Raw genomic sequence first — 21,406 nt, forward strand, 5'->3', positions numbered from 1 at the left:
TCTCCGTCACGGACTTGAATTTCTTGAATGCTTGGAATACATCTTTCTTTGCTGCCAATACAAATACCCACATCCATCTTGTACAATCATCAACAATCAAAAAGAAATATTTGTTACCAGCCAGTGTACTTGGTGAAATTGGCCCGCAAATATCAGCATGGAGAAGTTCCAACGACTTTGTCGCTCTAAAGTTTGCTTAGTGCGGGAATGATGACCTTGCATGTTTAGCGACCACACATACCTCGCAAAGCTTGTTCGGCTGGGGCAATGGAGGCACATCAACTGCCAATTTCTTCTCCCCTAACAGCTTCAAATCGTGAAAATTGACATGTCCGAGCCTTGTGTGCCATAACCAGGTTGGGTCTTCTAGGCTTGCTAGGAGACAGACTTGCTTGCATGTCTTCAAGGTTACCTTGTACAAGCGATTTTGTGTTCGCTTTACCCGCATCAAGAGTTTCCCGCTCCTATCAATCACCTTCATGATATCTTTCTCCATGTGCACTTCGTTCCCAGTTTCTGTCAATTGATCGAGACTTATGATATTACTACAAAGTTTCAGAATGTAGTATACCTCGTGGAGAGCCTTCCGATCGCCATTCTTGCATTCGAACACAACTTTCCCCTTGCCCATGATCTCAATGGTTGATCCATCGCCAAATCTCACCCTCCCGGTAATGGTTTCATCTAGTTCTTGAAACTTCTCGTGATGGCCAGTCATGTGGTTGCTGGCACCGTTGTCAAGGTACCAGACGTCTTTATCTTCTTTCTTAACGCCGCGGTACATCTCCGGTAGCAACCTATCTTCACTGAGCAGAATGGTATCCTGCCGCTCACGCCTAGTGTCAGACTCCTCGTGGGACACGGTCATTATCAGTGCCGGCTCTTCATCGGTGGCACAAGTGAGGTGAGCCTCATCATTACGCTGCTTGTTGTAGCATTCGGACGCATAATGCCCCATTTTCTCGCAATTGAAACATTTTATATGTCTCTTGTCTCGAGTGCCACTGTTGTTGCCGCTAGTCCCTCCTGCACCGTCTTGGCGTTGCGTACCACAGCCACGATCATGCCCTCGCCCACGTCCATGCCATTTTCCACGACTAGGGCTGCTGGACCCACGCCCCTTTCCTCCTGACGAAGTGTCCACGTTGCTCCCCTTCTGTCGCATTTGCCATTCGGCATGAGTTAATAGGAGCTCACCTTCAGTGTCGTTGGTGTTGCTGCGTAGTCGTAGCGTTCGTTCTTCGTACGCCTTCAGTCGCCCTATAGCCTCCTCAAATGGTATAGACTCAAGGTCGTAGAATTGCTCAATACCAGCAACAATAGGAAAGAATTTATCAGGGACAGAATCGAGCAATTTTTTTACCAACGAGGAATCTTCAAGCATGGCACCAAGGGTGGAGAACTTGCTGCTTAGGGCGCTGAGTTTGCTAGCAAACTCATCAATCGTTTCGGTCTCTTTCATCCGGAGAGCATCAAACTCGCTCTTCAATGTTTGTACACGTGCCTTCTTCACCCGATCACTACCAAGGTACCTCGTCTTAAGGCTGTCCCAGACTTCCTTCGCCGTCTTCTTTGTTGTGATCTAGAGAAGGATGTCTTCGGGGACACACTGCAGGATGTATGCACGTGCCTTTTTTTCCTTCTTTGCATCCACCTGGGCTCCTTCCGCTGGCTCCACCGCCTCCCAGACTCCCTGGGCATCAAGGATCGCCTCTGTCTTTATTGCCCACACAGTATAATTGTGAGGACTTAGCATCGGATAGGGAAATGACACTCCGCCGTTCTCCTTTACTGGGATGCTCGACATTTTGTGGAATCGTAGATTCTTGAATGTCTTATACTACCAACGCTCTGATACCAAGTGTTGGCACAGAATCGATGAATAGCAAAGGATGCAGGAAAAAAGGAAAAAAAACACACGTAGCACTAAAAAAAAACACAGTAGCAAGGGGAGAAAAACTGCACAGGTGGAAAGCAATGCACAAACCGAAAAATAGAAACTGGAGAAACTTTAGTTCTAAGATCTGATTTGTTTCACAGCTTCGACCTCTTTAAATACAACTCAAGTGATAAGATTTAACCATAAGAATAGGATGACTCATACCACTAAAATAGGAAAGATTAATATCACAGAAAAAATAAATAAATCATGAACGAGAAACTTGCGGAACGGGAAATAAAACATGGCCATGCCATGTCCGAATTATTTTCCTACATTCCTTGGGCTTTTGTTTATGAACAAAAAAAATATGCAGGGTTTTTTGATACCTCCAACTAGTGATGAAGTGTTGCATGAATACAGAATTCAATTTCTCAAAAGGCTGAATAGAGGATGAAGGGAGACAGTCAAACCATATTTGTGCCGAGCCTGAGAGTGTTGTCAAGAAGACTCTACATTTGATGTCATCTATATACTGATACAATAAGGAGACATTTTTAAATTTACAGATGTCATCCTTAGGGTCAGTCGTGCCTTTATATTTCCCAATCTGCAACATTGGGAAATGTCTCAAAAACTCATCTTAGGGGATGCTTCTTGGGAATTGAGGGCCTCTGGGACCTTCACTTCATTAGATATGGGGGCTTTTCCATTTAGAGGGTCCCAAGGAAAGGTCTCTCCCGAATATTTCAAGGAAGATTCCTTCACAGCCGACATACCGATTTGAGTGGGGAACGCATCCTGCGGCGTTCCTATGGGCCGAGTTGATCGAGGCAGTATCATGGTTGGAGGGTCGGACATATGTGATGGTGGTTGTTGAGGTTATCCTTGCAACACTGCCTGCACCATCGCAACTACCAATTTATCAAAATCCTCCAGTGTCATTATGACGATGTTGGGTCTTTCGGTGTCATCCATCCTAACGTCTCAGTTTAGATCTCAACTCAGTGTTCCCATAGACAATGTCAATTTGTTCCTGCCTGAGATCGCCGACAATTGAACCATCAGTGAGTTGGCATCGATGTTGACTTTGTCATCGTTCAGCGAAGATTGGTAGGGTTCTCTGTCAGAGCTTAGGGAGAGAGCACTAGAAAAAAATGGTAAGAATGACAACTGGAGTTTCCTAGTATAGCCACTTTAACGCTCAAGTAAGTCTTCGGTGGAGAAGGAAGAAAGAAGGAGAAGATGACTAGTAGTCTAGAGTTTGTAGATGCGTATGTGTGCATACCTACGCCTATAGGATCGAACTACCTTTTATAAAGTTGCGGCTATGCTCGGCATGTCCCGAGATCTCTGCTGGAGTTATCCACATTCCTTGAAATAAATGGTCATGTTACTTGCCTTTCTCAGATTAACGGTCAGTGTTTCCCTCATTCTTTGGGAATTAACGGCTACATTATCTATATCTTTAGCAAGCAACAACCTATCACCTTAATTGTCAGCAGTTAGGTGTGCTGCTCTAATTAATTAGGGTGATTCAGAATCGAGATCCTTGTGGAGGCAGGGTTGATTGGAGTCAAGGTCACATGGAGTCGGGTTGTTTGGAGTTGGTGCTGCATGGAGTCGAGGTTGTACGGATCCTGGGATGGCCATGATCCAGGAGTGATGAGGAGTCAAGCCGACAGGAAGTCACTGGAGGATGTAGAATCGAGGAGCAACTATATGTTGGCTTTGACCGCCACCTCAGTAGAATTATTGATCTCCTTAACCACTTGGCACCTTCTAGTTACCTCCCACATCACCCCGAGTTCCTTCAATATTGTTTCATATGATCTAGAAGAAAGATAAATTACAGTGGGCTTTGCCCAACATAATGACTCTTTGCATGGGTGTTAAGATGACCCACGATGTATATCGTACACACTAGAAATTAACCCTGATCTATCAGGGTAACATCATGCGTAAAGATCAGCTGTGCCAATTTGTGGGAACAAAATGGAAATATGATTTTAAAAAATTGATTATGGAAATGGAGGTTTCATCGACTTAAAGAAATTTATCACGAGGAACTTGGATGGGTTAAGAAATTCTTGATTGTTCTTACCGCATATGATAAATTAACTAATGGTTATTGCTTGGTGGGTGGGCGGGGACTTAAGGCATGAGACTACGATCCCAGTCGATTGTACGTTGAATTCATGGCCATCAAAAGCCAGTTTTGACAGTGGAGCCTCGGCCGTTTTATTCAATCCTGTAGACATGAGACTTTCGACCACTGTTTGGTCCTTCATAACTTCCATGCTCTTCTGTTGCTTTCTGTCCTCGAAGCTCGCACAAACAGATGATGGAAAGGAAATTGATATTTTGAAACAAAATCATATTATGCAGCAATTGCTAGGAGAATTTTGTGCATCATTGAGTTTTGAGTTTCAGCAATGTAAGATCCATGTCATGCTCATTGGAACAGCTCCGTTTGGATAAACTTTTATCCACTGCAACGGATCGAACAAGCCTGGTCGAAGGCGTCATCCATGGCTATGGAAGGCGCCTTCGGACTGTTCATCAAAGGCACCTTCCATAGAAGGCGCGAAGGCACCTTCAACAGCCTTTGACGGCGCCTCCAACAACACTTGTAGCTCCATTTCACTCCTTTGCTACTGCTATCTCCTGGGTGATTTAGGCCATCGGAATAGGGCTCACCCAAACTCAATTTCTGGCCTTCTCCTCGAGCAGCCTTCCTCTTCGACTTCTCATCCCTCGAATGTCGCGTACGTTCTTCTTGTCCACCGGTGTACTCTTCCACGATGTCTCGCCCCTCGGACTTACCGAGCCTGTCGGCTCTTTCCCGTGCCATCCTTCTCGCTAACCGCGTCTTCCGCTCGACTTCCTGTGCTCCTAAGCTCCTGCACACTTAGACACAGGGATCAAACCAAAACATGACCTAACCTAACTTGGTTGATCACACCAAAAACAATTTGGGGTTACAACAATATCCCCCTTTTTTCATGACAGCAACCCAAGTTAAACTATGGTAAAACAATCATAAAGTAAAGATAATAAAATTGCAATACGAAGTAAGTAAAGTTGCAACTATGCAATAAAGTGCAAAAAAAAAAAAGATTTTTAAAATTTAAATTTTGAACTACCTCCCCCTAGACTTAATTTTCCGTTCTCCCCCTTTGATCACATAAAAAATTAGGGTACTCAATAAAATCTAAGGGTAAAAAAAAAAGTTTTAACAGAAAAAACTTATTTTTTTTAATGAAGCTTGTAATTTAAAAAAATTTCTAAGTGAAATTTGAAAAAAAATTCTAAGTGAAGTTTGCAATTAAGTAAAAAAATATTTTAATAAATGTTAAACCATTGATAAACTATTTCATGCTTATCAGTTTGTCAATTAAATATTTAATTTAGAAATTAGCTTCAGGCTGTGGCGAGGACTAGACCTTCTTGGTTATTGGATCATCAACCACTTCTAGACAAAGCCTCTTAATAAATTTAAATATTTAATCTTCTATCTGAAAGCCCTAAGTCTAATTTCACTTTTAATTTATATAAGTTTCTAGAACCCAATATAGATTCCTTCCTACAGGGTTAATTAAGAATTTTGAGGGTACATAACTTTTAGAAATTTTCGTAATTTGACCCTTATGAAATCTAAGATACCAGTTTAGATTTCTATATTTCCTATATTTTCATTGTATGAACATGCACGATTTTTCAGATATCCTATCTCTATTTTCAATTTGTCATTTTCTATTTTCAGATTATCATATAAATTTAACGGGCATGCTTTAGACAATTATATTTTCAACTCTGTGTTTTCTTTTTCCAACTTGTAACAATCTTTAGTTCATAATTTCACAAATTTAAACAATTTGTCAGGTAGTAGAGATCGTACCTCACTTACCTTGTCAATCTCGTTGTCCGTAGCTCCCCCTAAACTGCTGCTTTATTCTATTAACACTCTCGCTTCATCGATGCTCTCGATGCTCATTTCGGATGGGCTTGCTTCGTGTTCGTCTTCTTGGTGACTTGCCATCAACGTAAGTCTAAAGAAAGCTTCAACCTCTGATTCGGATGACGTTTCGTTCCACGTCGCCTTTAGGGTCTTATGTTTGTTCGTTTGGACGGGCTTCTTGTCTTTACCTTTTTCCTTCTTCTTCAATTTTGAGCAGTTGTTTGTTACATGCCCTTCTTCAATGCAGTGGTAGCATCTGATTGTTCTTTTCTTTCTAGCCTGTAGATGGTTAGATTTTCTAGTTTTAAATAATTTCGTAAATTGTCTTACCATCATTACCGTTTCGTTGTCATCGAGAGAAGATTCTGATTCTTGTTCGTCCATCTTTGCTTTGAGGGCAATGTTGTGCTTCGACTCCATCTTCGGATCTGCACATCTCGTTTCGTGGACTTCAAATGTAGAAAATAAGTCTTCTAAAGTAGTTGAATATAAATCTTTAGATATGTAATAAGCATCACCTAATGATGTCCATTCAACATTTCTAGTGAATGCCCATTCACCTAATAATAAGCATTCTACTCATGAAACATATAGGCAAATATATTAAATTTATTTATTAGAATAAAATTTAAAATTTTAATAAGAATATTATAAGTTTCTGTAAACATATAATTTAGTTTTTAATGAATATTAAAATTTATAATTATTAAGCTCGTTTAGACTAAATAAAAGCTCGAATAAACTCATGAGCTATGAATATATTCGTTAAATAAAGCTCGAGCTCGACTCGATTATAAACAAGTCAAACTCAAACATTCAAGAGTTCGGCTCGGTTCAACTCGATGACATCCCTAGATATGAGATCATATCAGGCTCAACAGTGGGCCTAATATGGAAATATATCAGGCCCTTTTTAATCCTGGAGAGAGAGGATGAATTGGAAAATGGTGAGAGAGGAAGGATTTAGGTGGTTGGCGGAGGATATAAGAAGGGAATAACACTATTTTTAGTATTTTTGATAATTTTAAAATTAGAGTATCAGGGTCGTCTCAACTATTCTTGAGGCCCTAGGCATAGTAATAACTTTATCTTATCTCAAACCTCACTCCTTTATTTGTAAACTTTAAAAAATAAAAAATATTTTATGTTAACTAATTTAATGAGTAATAAATTATTGTAATATTATTAATATACATTTTAATTATTATTATTTTTAAAAAATTATCAATCAATTTTAACTTTGATGAATGAAAGTCTTGACGCAACAATAAAAAATATTATTGTGTGACCTAGATGTAATAAGTTTAAATAGTAGATATTGGTACTGCGTACAATAGATCCTTCCCTAGGAGCACATATTAGCAGAACTTTCATGAACCAAACTGTCTTTTTATCAATTTTAACTTTGATAAATTATAAATTAAATTTATTTAGTCAAAAAATATTTAGCTAAGTAAATATCGACGGTAAATTATTAAAAAAATGTGACAAAGTAATAATGTTAGAAAAATATTAATAAAGGAGAAGAAAAAAGAAAAATAAAATTTAGAGAGGAAATATGCTTTTGACTTCCCAAAATATTTTTATAAAAAAAAATATCAATTAAGTATAACCAATAAGTATTTTTAATTTATTAACCAAATCTAATTTTGATTATTAAATTAAATTTTTATAAAAAATTTAAAATTATGAGTTAAATTTTTATAAAAAATTAAAAAATATGAGACAAATTTTAATAAAATATTAAAAAATATCAACTAAATCTAACTTTAAGATTTAAAAATTAAAATTATCAATCAAATCTAATCATGTAAAAAAAATAAAAATGATCAAATTTAATTTTAATTTATAAAAAATTAAAATTATTGGTTAAATCTAAAAAATTAAAAATTATTGGTCAAATATAATTTTGCTAGTAAAAATTTAAAATTATCGATGAAAATAAATCTTATCTAAAATTATTTTAGTCGTAATTTTAAATATTTAAACTCATATATTTTTAAATTAATATTTCTATATATATATAATTTGGTGGCCCCAACATAATATGGGACCAGATGTTCTGAGCCAGGATCTCTTGGATCACTTTTTATGGTCCAGGGGATGTGTCACTCCTATTTGCGGCTGGATCGTGGCCGCGATCCGGCCGCAATTGGTTGCGATCCCTTCTAGGGTTCATCGTCCCCACCAGGTTATAGTTTTTGTTCGGAGCGAGCGGTCGGAGGCCGCCCGGAGGACACCCTCGCTCGGCGCCGAGTAACCTGGCCACTTATACACCACCGGAGGCCTTCGGACGTCCTCCAGCCGCCCGCTCCGAACAAAAACTATAACCTGGTGGGGACGATGAACCTAGAAGGGATCACAACCAATTACGATCGGATCGTGACCACAATCTAGCCCCAAATAGGAGTGGCACATCCCTGGACCAAAAAAAGTGGTCCAGGAGATCTCCTCTCAGATGTTCTGGACCACGTTTTCCTGATCCACTCCTCAACCACACAACTGGTATAAAATCTCCCTCACGTGTAAAACACGTGCACGCACCGCGGAAAAGTCCTAACCTCTCTCTCGACCCCAGTGACGCTCCACGCGAAAAAGCCCTAGCCGCTCTCGACCTCCAGCGTTGCTGCCCTCCGCCCTCCCGCTGCCTTCCTCCTGTGGCCTCCAGCGACATCTTGCAGCCTACTCCTCCAACGTCGTCTCCTTCCAGCGACATCCTGCTCCCTCCTTCCAACGTCGTCGCCCTCTAGCGACCTCCCTGCTGCGTCGCCGACCTCCAGGGGCCTCCAACAACTCCCCTGCTGCGTCGCCGACGTCCTCGGCGACCTCCCTCCCGCGTCTTTCCGAATGCGACCTCCCTCCCGCGAGCTCTGCGACCTCCGGAGGCCTCCCTCCCTTTCACCGTGTGTAAGAAAGCGAGGACCTTTTTTGTAATTAGGTAATAGTGGTTCAAAAACTTCTTATTTATTGCTACAATTTCGATTTCCCTTTTCATTGGACCTATCAGTTTCTATTTCCTCCTGGTTGTGTTAGCAAATTTAATCCGTTTCCATTTCCCAGTTTCTTTTTTTTGTGCTACAATTGCTATAATATGTCCACAAGTTTAATTGTTGTAGCTACTAGTGATTTTGAACTTTGCCCTGAATAAAAAACGTATGGTCTCTAAAAGCTCGGGTCTTCTACATCATTGTTCGATGATTTCATGCATGACCAAACTCTCTAGAAGACTTATTTTTATAAAAAAGAAAAAAAAATTGGTATCAGGTACATGGATGATGATGTAGTGAATTAGGGTGCTAATATTTTATAAGTCAAACAAATACCTATTTACTTTTGATGGTTTCACAATGATTTTCATTGGCCAATTTCATATCCTATTTTTTGAGCAACCAGATCCAGTTTAGTTTTTAATCTCTGATTACTGTAATTGTTAGCCACTACAATATAAGAGATTAGTATAGCTAAGATATGATCACTCATAGAACTCAGTTATAGGGTAAGAAGATCTCTATAGGACTGATCTCAAATAGTTGGATCAAACAGTTTGTTGCAGTATAGGCTTGTACTATTTTTGTAGTGTAATTTTAAATTTAATTTTTATGACAAGTTTTATTTCTTTCATATTGTGCACGGGCAGACTCATAATGGAGAAGTTGCCTCACTTGTATCATTAATCTACATGTGCTGTACACAATGAGTGTGTTTTTATTTTTGATCATATGTTATTTAGAACTCATGCTGATATGCTTACCTTTGGTTGATGTTCTTTCAGTGTCCAAGTGGGCACACTTTGTGCTTTTCCTACAAAAACAAAGTAAACAAGTGCCCAATCTGCCGAAAGGAAATTGGCCAAATCCATTGTTTAGCACTGGAAAAACTTGCTGCTTCACTCCATTTACCTTGTTCATACCATCATCTTGGTTGCACAGAAATGATGCCCTATTACAGCAAGTTGCAGCACAAAACACATTGTGTTTACTAGCCTTATGCATGCCCTCATCCTGTTTCAGATTGTCCCTTCACCGGAGACATTCATGAACTTATGTCACATCTTAAACAATGCCACAAATTGGATCTTCAAGCAGGAAGCACTTTCAATCACCGTTATGTGAAACAGGATCCTCATTCTGTTGGCAATTGCTCATGGACTCTAACTGTAAGCAAAGCCTTTCCTGGGACATACTGCATTTTTTCTGCAGTTCCTTAGAAAGTTACTTGTATACACATGGATTATTTCTTGTCCTTTTGACACATTTTGATTGTTATCTCTTTTCCCAGCTATTCAACTGCTTCGACTGCTACTTCTGCCTTCATTCCGAAGCGTTTGTGATCGGTTGTGAGCCAGTTTATATGACCTTCATCTGTTTCATGGGCGAAGAGTCTGAGGCAAGGAAGAATTGGAGGCCATGGGTGCAACATGAAATGGCAAGGTGTACCTCAAAGCATCAAGATCACTCACCACAGGATGGTGTGAGACAGCTACGATGGGCTCATAGCCCTGAACTTTGCTTCTCAAAAATCAGATGTTTTTGCTCTCGAGCAGATTTTGCTACTGGAAGCCTCAATGGCACTCTAATTCCAGACATTTCATCGCTACTACTTGCATATTTTACTCAGTAAATCTTGAAACTCATAGGAGACAGGCACAAACCCCAAACCCATAAAAATAGGATGGTTTTGCTATCTCGCAGATTTTGCTCCTGGAAGCCTCAATGGCACTGTCATTCCAGATCTCAAATCACTGTATATTTAATCGGTAAAAAGCAACTGAACAATGGTGTATATGTGCATTTTGTTATTAAGTATATTCGAAAACTGCTCAATAAGTTTCTTGTTTCTAACCGGATCGATGAGTTGAGAACAGGAAGTTTTAAAACTAATATTATGTTAGAGTCAACAAGTTATCTCAAAGATTATTTGGGATCGAAGAGTTTATAGACTTGAGGATTATCTTCTCCTCCAGAGTTTGATTATAGTTCAAAGAAAGAATTTTATGTAGCGTATGGACAAGCATTTTATATAAGACTTCCCCAGATGCCACTGAAACAAACAATGCCACAAGATCTAGAAAAATCACATTTTAGGCTCTGATAACATTAAGCACCTAGCAAAAACCCACATATACCAAATGCAACCATATCATACGTGTCCCCAAATGCTCCTTCAATTCTCCAATATTTACATCACCAAAACCATAAAAAACGATTTCTTTGCTGTACAAAACTCGCAAAAGAAAAAGCATGCAATGGAACACCATGCATCCACAAAGGACAACAAACTTCATATGATCAAGAATGAGCTAGTCACAACAAAAATAATGTTAGATTAAAGGAGCACATAGATTATACTAAGTGTAAAATTCAGTACCAACAGCCTAGAATTAATCAAATCAAAACAAAAGAGAATAGTTCTTTAACATTGTCTAATTCAAGAAGTTGAAGGTAAATGTCAAAGTCAAAGATTTCATGCTTAGGATTGACAAAAGAAAACAAGTTACATCAGGAAACAAATTGCACCATTTAGAGTTACATCACAATGTCAAGTTAAAAGATTTCATGCTTAGGATTTTCTGCCATGATTTTCTTTCCTTGTACCTGAACAGCACTAATATGCAAAAAAAAGACATAAATTAGATAATCAAATTAAGATATTTAATTTGATAATCAAAACTTCCTATGAATCAGATAATCAAATTAAGATATTTAAAAAATAGTAACTTAAGGGGCATCTAACATGAATTGTAATACCTTAAACTAAATCAACTATAGTTTAAAGGATTTGCTTCTGAGAAGGATCAATAGCACAAACAAGAATAAAGGACAAGTTTTTCAACAGCAACTCAAAAAATAGCACATTACTAAGATTGGAAACTGACCAGCAAAGTTCAAAATCACTAGTAACTATTTTTTTATTTATGTAAATTAATAATTTGGACAGCTTCATAAAAAAACCATTAAATTGGCCAATGAAAATCATTGTGAAACCATCAAAGTAAATAGTATTTGTTTGACTTATAAAATATTAGCACCCTAATTCTAGTACATCATCATCCATGTACCTAATACCAATTTTTTTTTTAAAAAAAAAATAAGTCTTCTAGAGAGTTTGGTCATGCATGAAATCATCGAACAATGATCTAAAAGACCCGAGCTTTTAGAGACCATATGTTTTTTATTCAGGGCAAAGTTCAAAATCACTAGTAGCTACAACAATTAAACTTGTGGAAATATTATAGCAATTGTAGCACAAAAAAAAGAAACTGAGAAATGGAAATGGATTAAATCTGCTAACACGACCAAGAGGAAATAGAAACCGATAGGTCTAATGAAAAGGGAAATCGAAATTGTATTAGGGAACTTTCATCTTTCCCTTCTTTCTTCCTCCTCCACTGGATATTACTTGAAAGTCGAAATGACTTTATTAGGGAACTTTTGATCGTCATTTTAATATTGTTTTTCTAGTGCTCTTTATCCATGCTTTCACGGAGAACCCTACCAATTCTCACTAGATCAAGATGAACGAGGCTAAAATCAACATTGACATCAAATCATCAATAGTCCATTTATTGACGATCACAAACAGTGCATGTGAGGATTACCATTTTTGTTGTAATAGAACATAAATGAAGTAGCATGACCTACTAAAATGATTCTTATCCATTTGTTTTTATACTAGGAATTGAGTGTAATCATGTCACTTGAAAATTATGCGTCTTGTCCGGAAACAAGTAAAGAAATATAATCGAATACAGAATATTTTGTTGGAATTCGGAAGGCATGAGTCTTCCCACAATGATCATGTTTATGTTTGCGATTAGTTTTCACTCCCCTTCTTAGTTTTTACTGTCACCGACGTTGGAGAGATAACCCGGTGATGCGCCAGCGAGATTGGACCAAGGACGAAGGCAATATTTAAAAGTACCTTGGGCTAACAGTCGATTATAATTGATAAATATTGCAACCATTGAATCTTTCTTCATTTTTTTTAGGAGTTTTCACCTTGATCCTTGATTTGAGTTTTTTCAATTGACGATTGTTAAAATCTTGCCAACTCAATTTAACTATGATTTTGAGAGTTTTGAAGCTTGATTCGTTGCTTGTATTGTTCAATTTGTGGGTTGCTTGGAGTGAAAATTTTACCCTTTTAATTTAATTTAATTTTCAACTCATGTATCGAGCTAATATTGTTTATTGATTAGTTTATTATTATAGGTTCTGAAATTATAGACTTTGAGGTAAAATATAATAACTCAACAATTATATCGAATTTTTAGTTATGATTATTTAAGTTGTGATGATATTTATAGATGATGTTTATAAATTTTTCAAAATTAGATTTTTGGCCTAAAAATTTATTTTTGTAAATTTTAGATAAATAATTCATTGGTTGCAATATTTGAAAATTATAATTATATCATTTACTTATATACTACATCTAATATATTTATTTAATTAGTAGGTTAATGAGTTAGTTAAAAAAATGCTAATAAAATAAATTAATTAATTTGATTTTAATATTAGTGACTAAAAAAAATCAGAGCACCATTTCAATGATATTTTTATTTAATATTTTTAAATGTATTAAATATTAAATACTTTTATTTCATATTTTTAACAAATTAATATTCACATAATTTTTATTTTATTTATATTTTTAAATTAATTAATTTATAATATCAATTATAATCGACTGTTAGCCCAAGGTTTTTTAATCTTGGCTTCGCCTCCGTGCGCCCATGGATTGGATGAAGCTTACCCCACACCGTTCCAATAGATACAACGAAACGACAGGCGAGAGAGTTACCATCGCCACTCACGTCGTTATCGACCCCACTTCGATGTACACAGGCCACCCATCACGCCACGCCGGAGACGGTAGCCTCTGCCGTCCTCTCCAGTCGTCACTCACTCAGTACAATTAAGGAACTCCGGTGATTTGATTCTTCCAATCTGTAAATTAATCTTTCTACTTGTCACAAATTACTTCATCAAACATCCGGCAACCAAAACTTACCTCACGATAACAAAGCACTACAGAGTGATGAGTTTTGGGGAAAACTCATAGTGCTGCATCGAGAGAGACGACAGAGCGAGGATAATGGCGACGGCGGCGTAGATGGGGAAGGAAGGGAGACACTGATAGACGTTATGTTGTCGCTGCAGAACAGCGATCCGGAACGCTACACGGATGACATCATCAAGGGCCTGATGACGGTACGTGCACACTCTTCGTCTTAATACTTAATTGAGAAGATTCTGTATTATGATTTTGTATCAAAATCACCAAAGTTTACGAATTTTGTGTGCACAATTTTCCAATGCACCTTGGGCGCATCACCTTTTCCAAAGATTGATGGATATGTGTTTCTGTTGTTTTATTATAGGCAATGTTTTCAGCAGGAACAGACTCCTCCACCGGCACAACAGAGTGGGCAATGAGCTTGTTGTTAAACCATCCTCACGTTCTGGAGAAGGCCGCCACCGAGTTCGACACGACGGTCGGCCACGAGCGGCCGATCTCCGAAGACGACCTCCTCAACCTCACCTACTTGAACTGCATCATCCACGAGACTCTGCGATTGTACCCCGCCACCCCTCTCCTCGCGCCCCATGAAACTTCCAAAGACTGCACCGTCGCATGATTCGACGTCTCCGTCGGGGGATTCGACGTCTCCGTCGGCACCATGCTGCTCGTCAACGCGTGGGCTATCCACAGGGACGTCGGCCTCTGGGACGAGCCCAAGAAGTTCAAGCCGGAGAGGTTCATGGCGGGGGAGGTGGCGGAGGGATACAAGTTCATGCCGTTTGGGATGGGGCGGCGGCGCCTTGGCGTGGGTCTGGCTATCCGAATGGTGGCGCTGATGCTGGCGACATTCGTCCAGTGCTTCGAGTGGGAGAAAGTGTCGCCGGAAGAGGTGGACATGACGAAGGGGCCAGGATTGTCCATGGCCAAGGCGACGCCATTGGAGGCGTTGTACAAGCCATGCCAGAGCATGATGCCACTCCTTTCGCAGCTGTGAGCTTATGTACCAGAGGATATGTGATCTGAAGGGCTTCCCAAATATAAATTATCCTCTGCTAAAATAATTAAAATTGAATGAATAAAGTTCGATAAACACTGGATTCAGTAACAACTTATTGTAATGAATTATTATACGATAACTATTATTGTCCTACTATTATTCAGTAAGGACAATAATAGTTATCGTATAATAATTCATTACAATAAGTTCTCACTGAGTCTAGAGTTTATCGAGCCTTATTCATTTAATTTTAATTATTTTAGCAGAGGATAATTTATTTTTGGGAAGACCTTCAGATCACATATCCTCTGGTATATAAGCTCACAGCTGCGAAAGGAGTGGCACCATGCTCAGGCGTGGCTTGTACAACGCCTCCAATGGCGTCGCCTTGGGCATGGACAGTCCTGGCCCCTCCGTCATCTCCACCTCCTCCGGTGACACTTTCTCCCACTCGAAGCACTGGACGAATGTCGCCAGCATCAGCGCCACCATTCGGATAGTCAGACCCACGCCGAGGCACCACCGCTGCCCCATCCCAAACGGCATGAACTTGTATCCCTCCGCTGCCTCCCCCGCCATGAACCTCTCCGGCTTGAACTTCTCGGGCTCGTCCCAGAGGCCGACGTCCCTGTGGATTGCCCACGCGTTGACGAGCAGCATGGTGTCGGCGGAGACGTCGAATCCTGCGACAGTGCAGTCTTTGGAAGTTTCGTGGGGTGCGAGGCGAGGGGCGGCGGGGGTACAATCGCAGAGTCTCGTGGATGATGCAGTTCAAGTAGGTGTGGTTGGGGAGGTCGTCTTCGGAGACCGGCCGCTCGTGGTTGACCGTCGTGTCGAACTCGGTGGCGGCCTTCTCCAAAACGTGAGGATGGTTTAACAACAAGCTCATTGCCCACTTTGTTGTGCCGGCGGAGGAGTCTGTTCCTGCTGAAAACATTGCCTATAATAAAACAACAGAAAACACATATCCATCAATCTTTGGAAAAGGTGATGCGCCCAAGGTGCACCGGAAAATTGTGCACACAAAATTCATAAACTTTGGTGATTTTGATACAAAATCATAATACAAAATCTTCTCAACTAAGTATTAAGACGAAGAGTGTGCACGTACCGTCATCAGGCCCTTGATGATGTCATCCGTGTAGCATTTCAGATCGCTGTTCTACGGCGACAACATAACGTCCATCAGTGTCTCCCTTCCTTCCCCATCCACTCCACTGCCGCCATTATCCTCGCTCTGTCGTCTCTCTCGATGCAGCACTATAAGTTTTCCCCAAAACTCATCCCTCCTCCTCCGAAGCCTCATTAGCCTCTTCTCCAACCCGCGTCATGCCACTCTCATAAACTCCGGCATGTCGTCCCCTGCGTTCGCGGTCGCCGCACTCAACTGTAGTCCCTCGCTCACCATCTCCCTGACGATCAGCCTCTGCTCTTGCGTCTCCCCCGTCAGCGGAACCACCAGCTGTTCGATGATGGCGCACACGAGGTCGAACAAAGTCGACTTCAGATCCAGCCTCCTCGGTGCGCCACCGCTGCCGCCGCCTTGCTGGAGGAAGAGGTTCCGCGCGAGGGCTCTGATCTCCCCGCTGCGAAGGTCAGAGGAAACGCGTAGACTGTCGAACGCGAGCAAGTGCATGGAGGTGATGTGGCGGAGGCGGCGCCAGTGGGACCCGTAGGGCGTCCTCAGGATGGCGGTGAAGTCGTATCCGAGGATCTTGCCGGCGAGGAAGCGGGGGCGGTTCGCGAAGGCGACGTCGAGGACGGTGAAGCACTCTTCGACGGTGGACGGAGAGGACACGAGGAGGACGGGGCGGGAACCGAAGTGCAGGAGAACGACAGGGCCGTGGGCGGCGGAGATGGCGGCGAGAGAGCGGTGGATCGGCAAGTTGAAGAGGTGGAGGTGGCCTAAAATCGGAATGGAAGGGGGACTGGGCGGTAGACGGCGGTGGTTTTGGCGCTGACGGCAAAAAATGAGAAGAAGGAAGAGAAACAGAGAGGGGAGGAGGAAAATTTCGATAGACATCGCTCTCCTCACTCTGGAGGAGCAGTAGCTCGATCTGGAGGGGAGGAGCTGGAGGGGAGGAGCAATAGCTCGATCTGGAGGAGCAGTAGCTCGATCTGGAGGGGAGGAGCAGAGCTCGATCTGGAGGAGATCGAGGAGCAGTAGCTCGATCTGGAGGGGAGGAGCTGGAGGGGAGGAGCAGTAGCTCGATCTGGAGGAGATCGAGGAGCAGTAGCTCGATCTGGAGGGGAGGAGCAGTAGCTCGATCTGAAGGAGCAGTAGCTGTGGCAGATCGCAGTGACCATGCCTAGCTACTTATAGATGCACGTAGGAGCTGTACAACCCAGCCCTTTATTCTACGCATCCATGTGGAGATGGCTTTGTGATGAAGAAGAGAAGGGAACTCTGATGCTGTTAGAAGTTGGTGACACGTAGCAAGCATAAAGAATATCATGGTATATTATTGTAATGGTAAGTGCATTGTCTTAACACATCAGCCGACACTAGCTAGACCTCTGTCCAGAAATCACATCACTGTATCAGCCAATTTCAATCCATTATAACTTATCAATAAGACTATGCTTTCAGTCTGTTAGGGTAGCTAATTAACAGGTTTACTTCATTTTTATACAAGGTAATGGCCGCGAATCTGGTTAAGTAGCTTCTAGTTTTGTTTGCTAAGGAATTGGCGAGTAATAGGAAAGGATGAAATGACTTAGGTGAGAGGTCAGGTCAGCTCATTTGGTGGAGGTGAGGCCACAAGGATGCATTCGTACTAAAATTCATAATAAAAAAAAACAGACTAATCGCTTTCGTTGATCCAAGAAGCCTCCATTGCTGAAAACTTTGTTTTAAAAAAAAAATCAGCTTGGCCAACGAATAATTTAGGAACTAATAATAGATTATTGACAAACTTTTAAGCATCTATTATGCAGTATACTGTTCGTGATTTTTCTATTCTTTTTCTATTGTTTCCTTTGAGTTTCTTTGCGAAGTTAACCCTGAATAACAATTATACATTTTCCGTTTCTGTTTAAGCTGACAAATGCATCAAAACCTTTGTCCCTAATGATCAAAGGATGATTGATCAGTTTCATTAAAAAAAAAAAAAAAAAAAAGGGTTAAGTGATCATTTGCCGCTACGGACATAGGGGTTCATAGTCAGATGGTAGTTCATTCTATTAGGAAATAAGTTCCTCCTACTTAAAAGGCAGTCCGCTTTGGGACAAACCATGAAAAAGCATCTGAGATGAATGTTTTAAGTAGTCCGCTTTGGGACAAACTGTGAAAAAGCATCTGAGATGAATGTTTTAAGCAGGCCGCTTTGGGACAAACCGTGAAAAAGCATCTGAGATGAATGTTTTAAGCAGTCCGCTTTGGGACAAACTGTGAAAAAGCATCTGAGATGAATGTTACCACTATTTTTTACACAAAGGATAAGTGATCATTGTTTGGATGTAAGACCTACTTAATTAAAGCTCATGGCGAGGATAATGTTGTAGGCATATATATATGTACAAAAATTAATATTTTTATCTAACTCATTCCTTACGATGGAAGGGTTCATATCAATCATGAACTATGGAACTAAGAAAAGCTGAAAAAGAATCAGCTGCTGACACTGAGAATTGCAAGCAAATACGTGGATATCTGCTGATTAAAATGGCACAGTGCAGACAGGAGCTTATTAATTAAGGGCCTAATCCAAGTTGTTTATTAGTCGCGGAGCAAGCATTTTAGTATATTAAAAAAAAAGCAATGTGTTATAATTTATGATAATTTTTGTTTTTATTTAATATGCATGCATTTTATCAAGAGCCAGGCAGCCCGTCCAATGTTGTGTTGGCCATGTAATTTGCAATGTGAAAAAGTAATTGAATAATTCACTCGAAAACATCAGAACCCGAGCCCGCCGCTTACCCTGCACAAGGCTTCTATTTTTTGCAGGCGTGTGACTACTGCTAACTCTAAATATTAAAGACGGTTCGCTTAAAGATTTGCCTGTTAATAATGATAATGTATGCAATTGAGTTCTCTCGATGACTTCTTTTGGCAGCATCTGTAATTTTTGCTAGTTCAAAGTGAATATGAAAACGAGTCTCTTAACTTTCCAACTATGTTTACTTTGAATTTCAGGCAAGAAACTTAGTTGAAAGAAGTCTCCTTACCTTTGGGTACATGCTATAGTGTAAGATACTAACGATCGAGGAGATAAAGGAGCGGGGTGTAAACTGATGCATGATTGTCAGTGGGATTTAAACATCTGCGGAACAAAAGCACTATGCAGGTGAAATGGAATAGACGACCAGCCATCAAACTCTATTAGCCTGATTAATTCTTACTGAGGATAATCAAGAAAAAGGGGAAGCAGATACATTGGCAAGCAAATATATCAGTCCTAGCATGGCATAAGATATCCATTATCTGCCAATTTTTTACGTTCATTGTTTAGTGAAGCTCGAAATTAGAAGACAATTGGCCAAAACACGTCTAACTCGCATCTCCATGCTGATAAAAATGGGCCCAAAGATATTCGAGTCGTCAGAACACGTCCAGCTACTTGATCAAGGTCCCTCTGCCCTTGAGAACTAATCTTCCTTCCACTGAATTCAAAAAGAGAAAACAAGTAAACATACAATAAGAACAGTAGGCATGCACCAAGATCAGACTTTATGGAACAAATAGTATCAAGAATTCCTGTTCAATGAAATATAATGCGCGAAATGCAACTGCTAAGAAATATATACTAGCACATAACTTAATAGAGAAAGGATGCCAAATGACAGGCATGGACTGCACGAAGCTAGTAACTTCCTTGAGAAGACAAGAATGATGAGATATGCTTACCCTTTAGGGTTGATTTCAATGATATTCATCGTCTCCAATTGTTGCAAAATGTGACGAGCAATCGCCCCACTGCTCTTACAGAAATGTGGTGGAAGGCTTCCGTTCCTCTTGCGCCCCCCATAGATTTTCTGAAAACCATCAACTCCAATTCCCTGGCTCAGATATATCTTCCGTGCCATTGAGGCTACGAGCATAGTCAATTGAAGCGATCAGGATCGAATGAGATCTCATGCGGCAAACACTACACTGTTAAAGAAGCATGTATCATGTGCACCATATTACCAGCTCTGATATAGTACCAATCAGGGTCATAAGGAGCAAGTTCCTTGAACCTTCCAGTCTTCACGATGTCTGTCCATTCGGGAAGTTCCATCTGTTTGACAGAAAATAGCCCGCAGTCAATTGTGATAGAATAGGACATGGACAAGCCAGAATGTACAAATATAAATACTTTTCTGTTCATTCGACGCTCATGCAACCATTCACACGACAATGGCATCTCAACTGAGCATTTCAGCGAGCAATAATTTAAATCTCGAGTTTAAGCAACCCAAGTAAGCTTAGCTTAAAACTTGATCAAATAGCGCGGCAGCAGTAACTAAACAACATGAGCGTCGATCGCCATGTCAAAAGTTTCAAATTAACAGAGCGCACAGATCCAACAATAGGAACCAACCTTGCCCGATCTCTTCAAATGGGCTGAGTACGCCTTGACGAATTCGTGGGGAGAGACGTCCTTCATGGTCTTTGACGCGCTGATCTCCATGGCGCTCCCTTCTCTTCCTCTGCTTCGAGCGCAACGGAGGTGGTGGAAGCGGCGGACGCAGGACAGCAGGCGTTAGTGCTTGGGGAAAGTGAGAATAAATACGAGGAATAAGAAGCCGCTTTTCCTACTAGACGGCCTTCGGCCCGTGGATCATAATGGGCCTCCAGTTTCTTACTCATGAAGCCCATTCGTATAAAACTTAGAGGATAAAAATAAACACTGAAAATAATATTATTCTAGCTCAGCTTTTGAATTGTTCCGTATAGAAAAAAAAAATCATTTTTTTTTAAAAAGAAACAATCACAGATTAAATTTTAGGCAAAATCTTTATCCAAAACAATGTTTTACCATTGCCACTTCAAATTATCTACCTATATTGCAGAGCAAACTTCTTGCTCAGTGATCCTATCTGAATCGTTGAATCAACGGATGCTGGGCGCGTGACGCTCTCCGCCGGCTGACGTGGATCTTCGACCGGTCGCACGAACCTCCGATGAACCTGCACAGAAACCGGGCCGGGAAGGGGTTCCCGGCGACGACCCTCCGACGCTCAAGTCAGGTAAGCGAACAACGAAGAAGTGGCTCCAAGTATCAAAGAACGCGTACCTCCGGCGAAGTATAAGGCTCCTTATATAGAGCTGTGAAGAAGCTCAAGCACGCCTACCGAGGCAAATACGTGTCCTTAGCCCATACCTCGGTATGTGCTTGTCAGACAAGCTTACCTGACACCATACTGCTACAGTCTGAGCGTCTCCCTGATGGGACAGCAGAACCTTTTATTGTACAATACTGAGTATGGCCTGGTCTTCGAACATATCTGTTGTCAGCAACAGGGGTTACTGAGATGACGTTCTCACTGTCTCATACTCTTTGACTTCCGCTTCCCGGATTGACCATCAAGCTGCTCGGCCAGAACATTCGCCTTTGGC

The 21,406-nt window shown here is 40.7% G+C and overlaps 3 protein-coding genes and 2 pseudogenes across 3 annotated transcripts; 1 reads left to right on the forward strand and 4 right to left on the reverse strand.

Moving 5' to 3' along the window:
- Window positions 1–477: 477 nt before the first annotated feature.
- On the reverse strand, window positions 478–1,807 carry LOC122031604. Its single transcript, XM_042590701.1, has 3 exons — window positions 1,631–1,807; window positions 665–1,582; window positions 478–516 (listed from the first exon to the last, which is right to left on the reverse strand). Exons 1-3 carry the CDS (start codon window positions 1,805–1,807, stop codon window positions 478–480), a joined length of 1,134 nt encoding a protein of 377 aa, XP_042446635.1.
- An 11,768-nt stretch (window positions 1,808–13,575) lies between these two features.
- On the forward strand, window positions 13,576–14,859 carry LOC122031605 (annotated as a pseudogene).
- Window positions 14,860–15,080: 221 nt separating this feature from the next.
- LOC122030915 lies at window positions 15,081–16,105 on the reverse strand (annotated as a pseudogene).
- An 84-nt stretch (window positions 16,106–16,189) lies between these two features.
- On the reverse strand, window positions 16,190–16,885 carry LOC122031606 (isoflavone 2'-hydroxylase-like). Its single transcript, XM_042590702.1, has one exon. The coding sequence runs from the start codon at window positions 16,883–16,885 to the stop codon at window positions 16,190–16,192; it is 696 nt and encodes a 231-aa protein (XP_042446636.1).
- Window positions 16,886–19,254: 2,369 nt separating this feature from the next.
- Window positions 19,255–20,515, reverse strand: LOC122032439 (40S ribosomal protein S19-3-like). The gene is made up of 4 exons (XM_042591728.1): window positions 20,388–20,515; window positions 19,994–20,084; window positions 19,712–19,895; window positions 19,255–19,467 (listed from the first exon to the last, which is right to left on the reverse strand). The coding sequence occupies exons 1-4, from the start codon at window positions 20,475–20,477 to the stop codon at window positions 19,329–19,331; spliced, it is 504 nt and encodes a 167-aa protein (XP_042447662.1). The 5' UTR covers window positions 20,478–20,515; the 3' UTR covers window positions 19,255–19,328.
- Between the last annotated feature and the right edge of the window lie 891 nt (window positions 20,516–21,406).

This window comes from Zingiber officinale, chromosome 11A, assembly GCF_018446385.1.
Source record: "Zingiber officinale cultivar Zhangliang chromosome 11A, Zo_v1.1, whole genome shotgun sequence".
In the NCBI taxonomy this organism is placed as follows: domain Eukaryota; kingdom Viridiplantae; phylum Streptophyta; class Magnoliopsida; order Zingiberales; family Zingiberaceae; genus Zingiber; species Zingiber officinale.

Excerpts from the sequence above, each read along its gene's own strand:
- LOC122031606 (XM_042590702.1), bottom strand. The coding sequence starts at position 16,885 with ATGTCTATCGAAATTTTCCTCCTCCCCTCTCTGTTTCTCTTCCTTCTT.
- LOC122031604 (XM_042590701.1), bottom strand. The coding sequence starts at position 1,807 with ATGTCGAGCATCCCAGTAAAGGAGAACGGCGGAGTGTCATTTCCCTAT. Across the intron at positions 1,583-1,630 it reads ATGCAAAGAAGGAAAAAAAG|ATCACAACAAAGAAGACGGC; the intron begins GCACGTGCATAC and ends ATCCTTCTCTAG. Across the intron at positions 517-664 it reads ATGAAACCATTACCGGGAGG|AAACTGGGAACGAAGTGCAC; the intron begins GTGAGATTTGGC and ends ATCAATTGACAG.
- LOC122032439 (XM_042591728.1), bottom strand. The coding sequence starts at position 20,477 with ATGGAGATCAGCGCGTCAAAGACCATGAAGGACGTCTCTCCCCACGAA. Across the intron at positions 20,085-20,387 it reads ATTTGAAGAGATCGGGCAAG|ATGGAACTTCCCGAATGGAC; the intron begins GTTGGTTCCTAT and ends TCTGTCAAACAG. Across the intron at positions 19,468-19,711 it reads ATTGAAATCAACCCTAAAGG|TGGAAGGAAGATTAGTTCTC; the intron begins GTAAGCATATCT and ends TTTTGAATTCAG.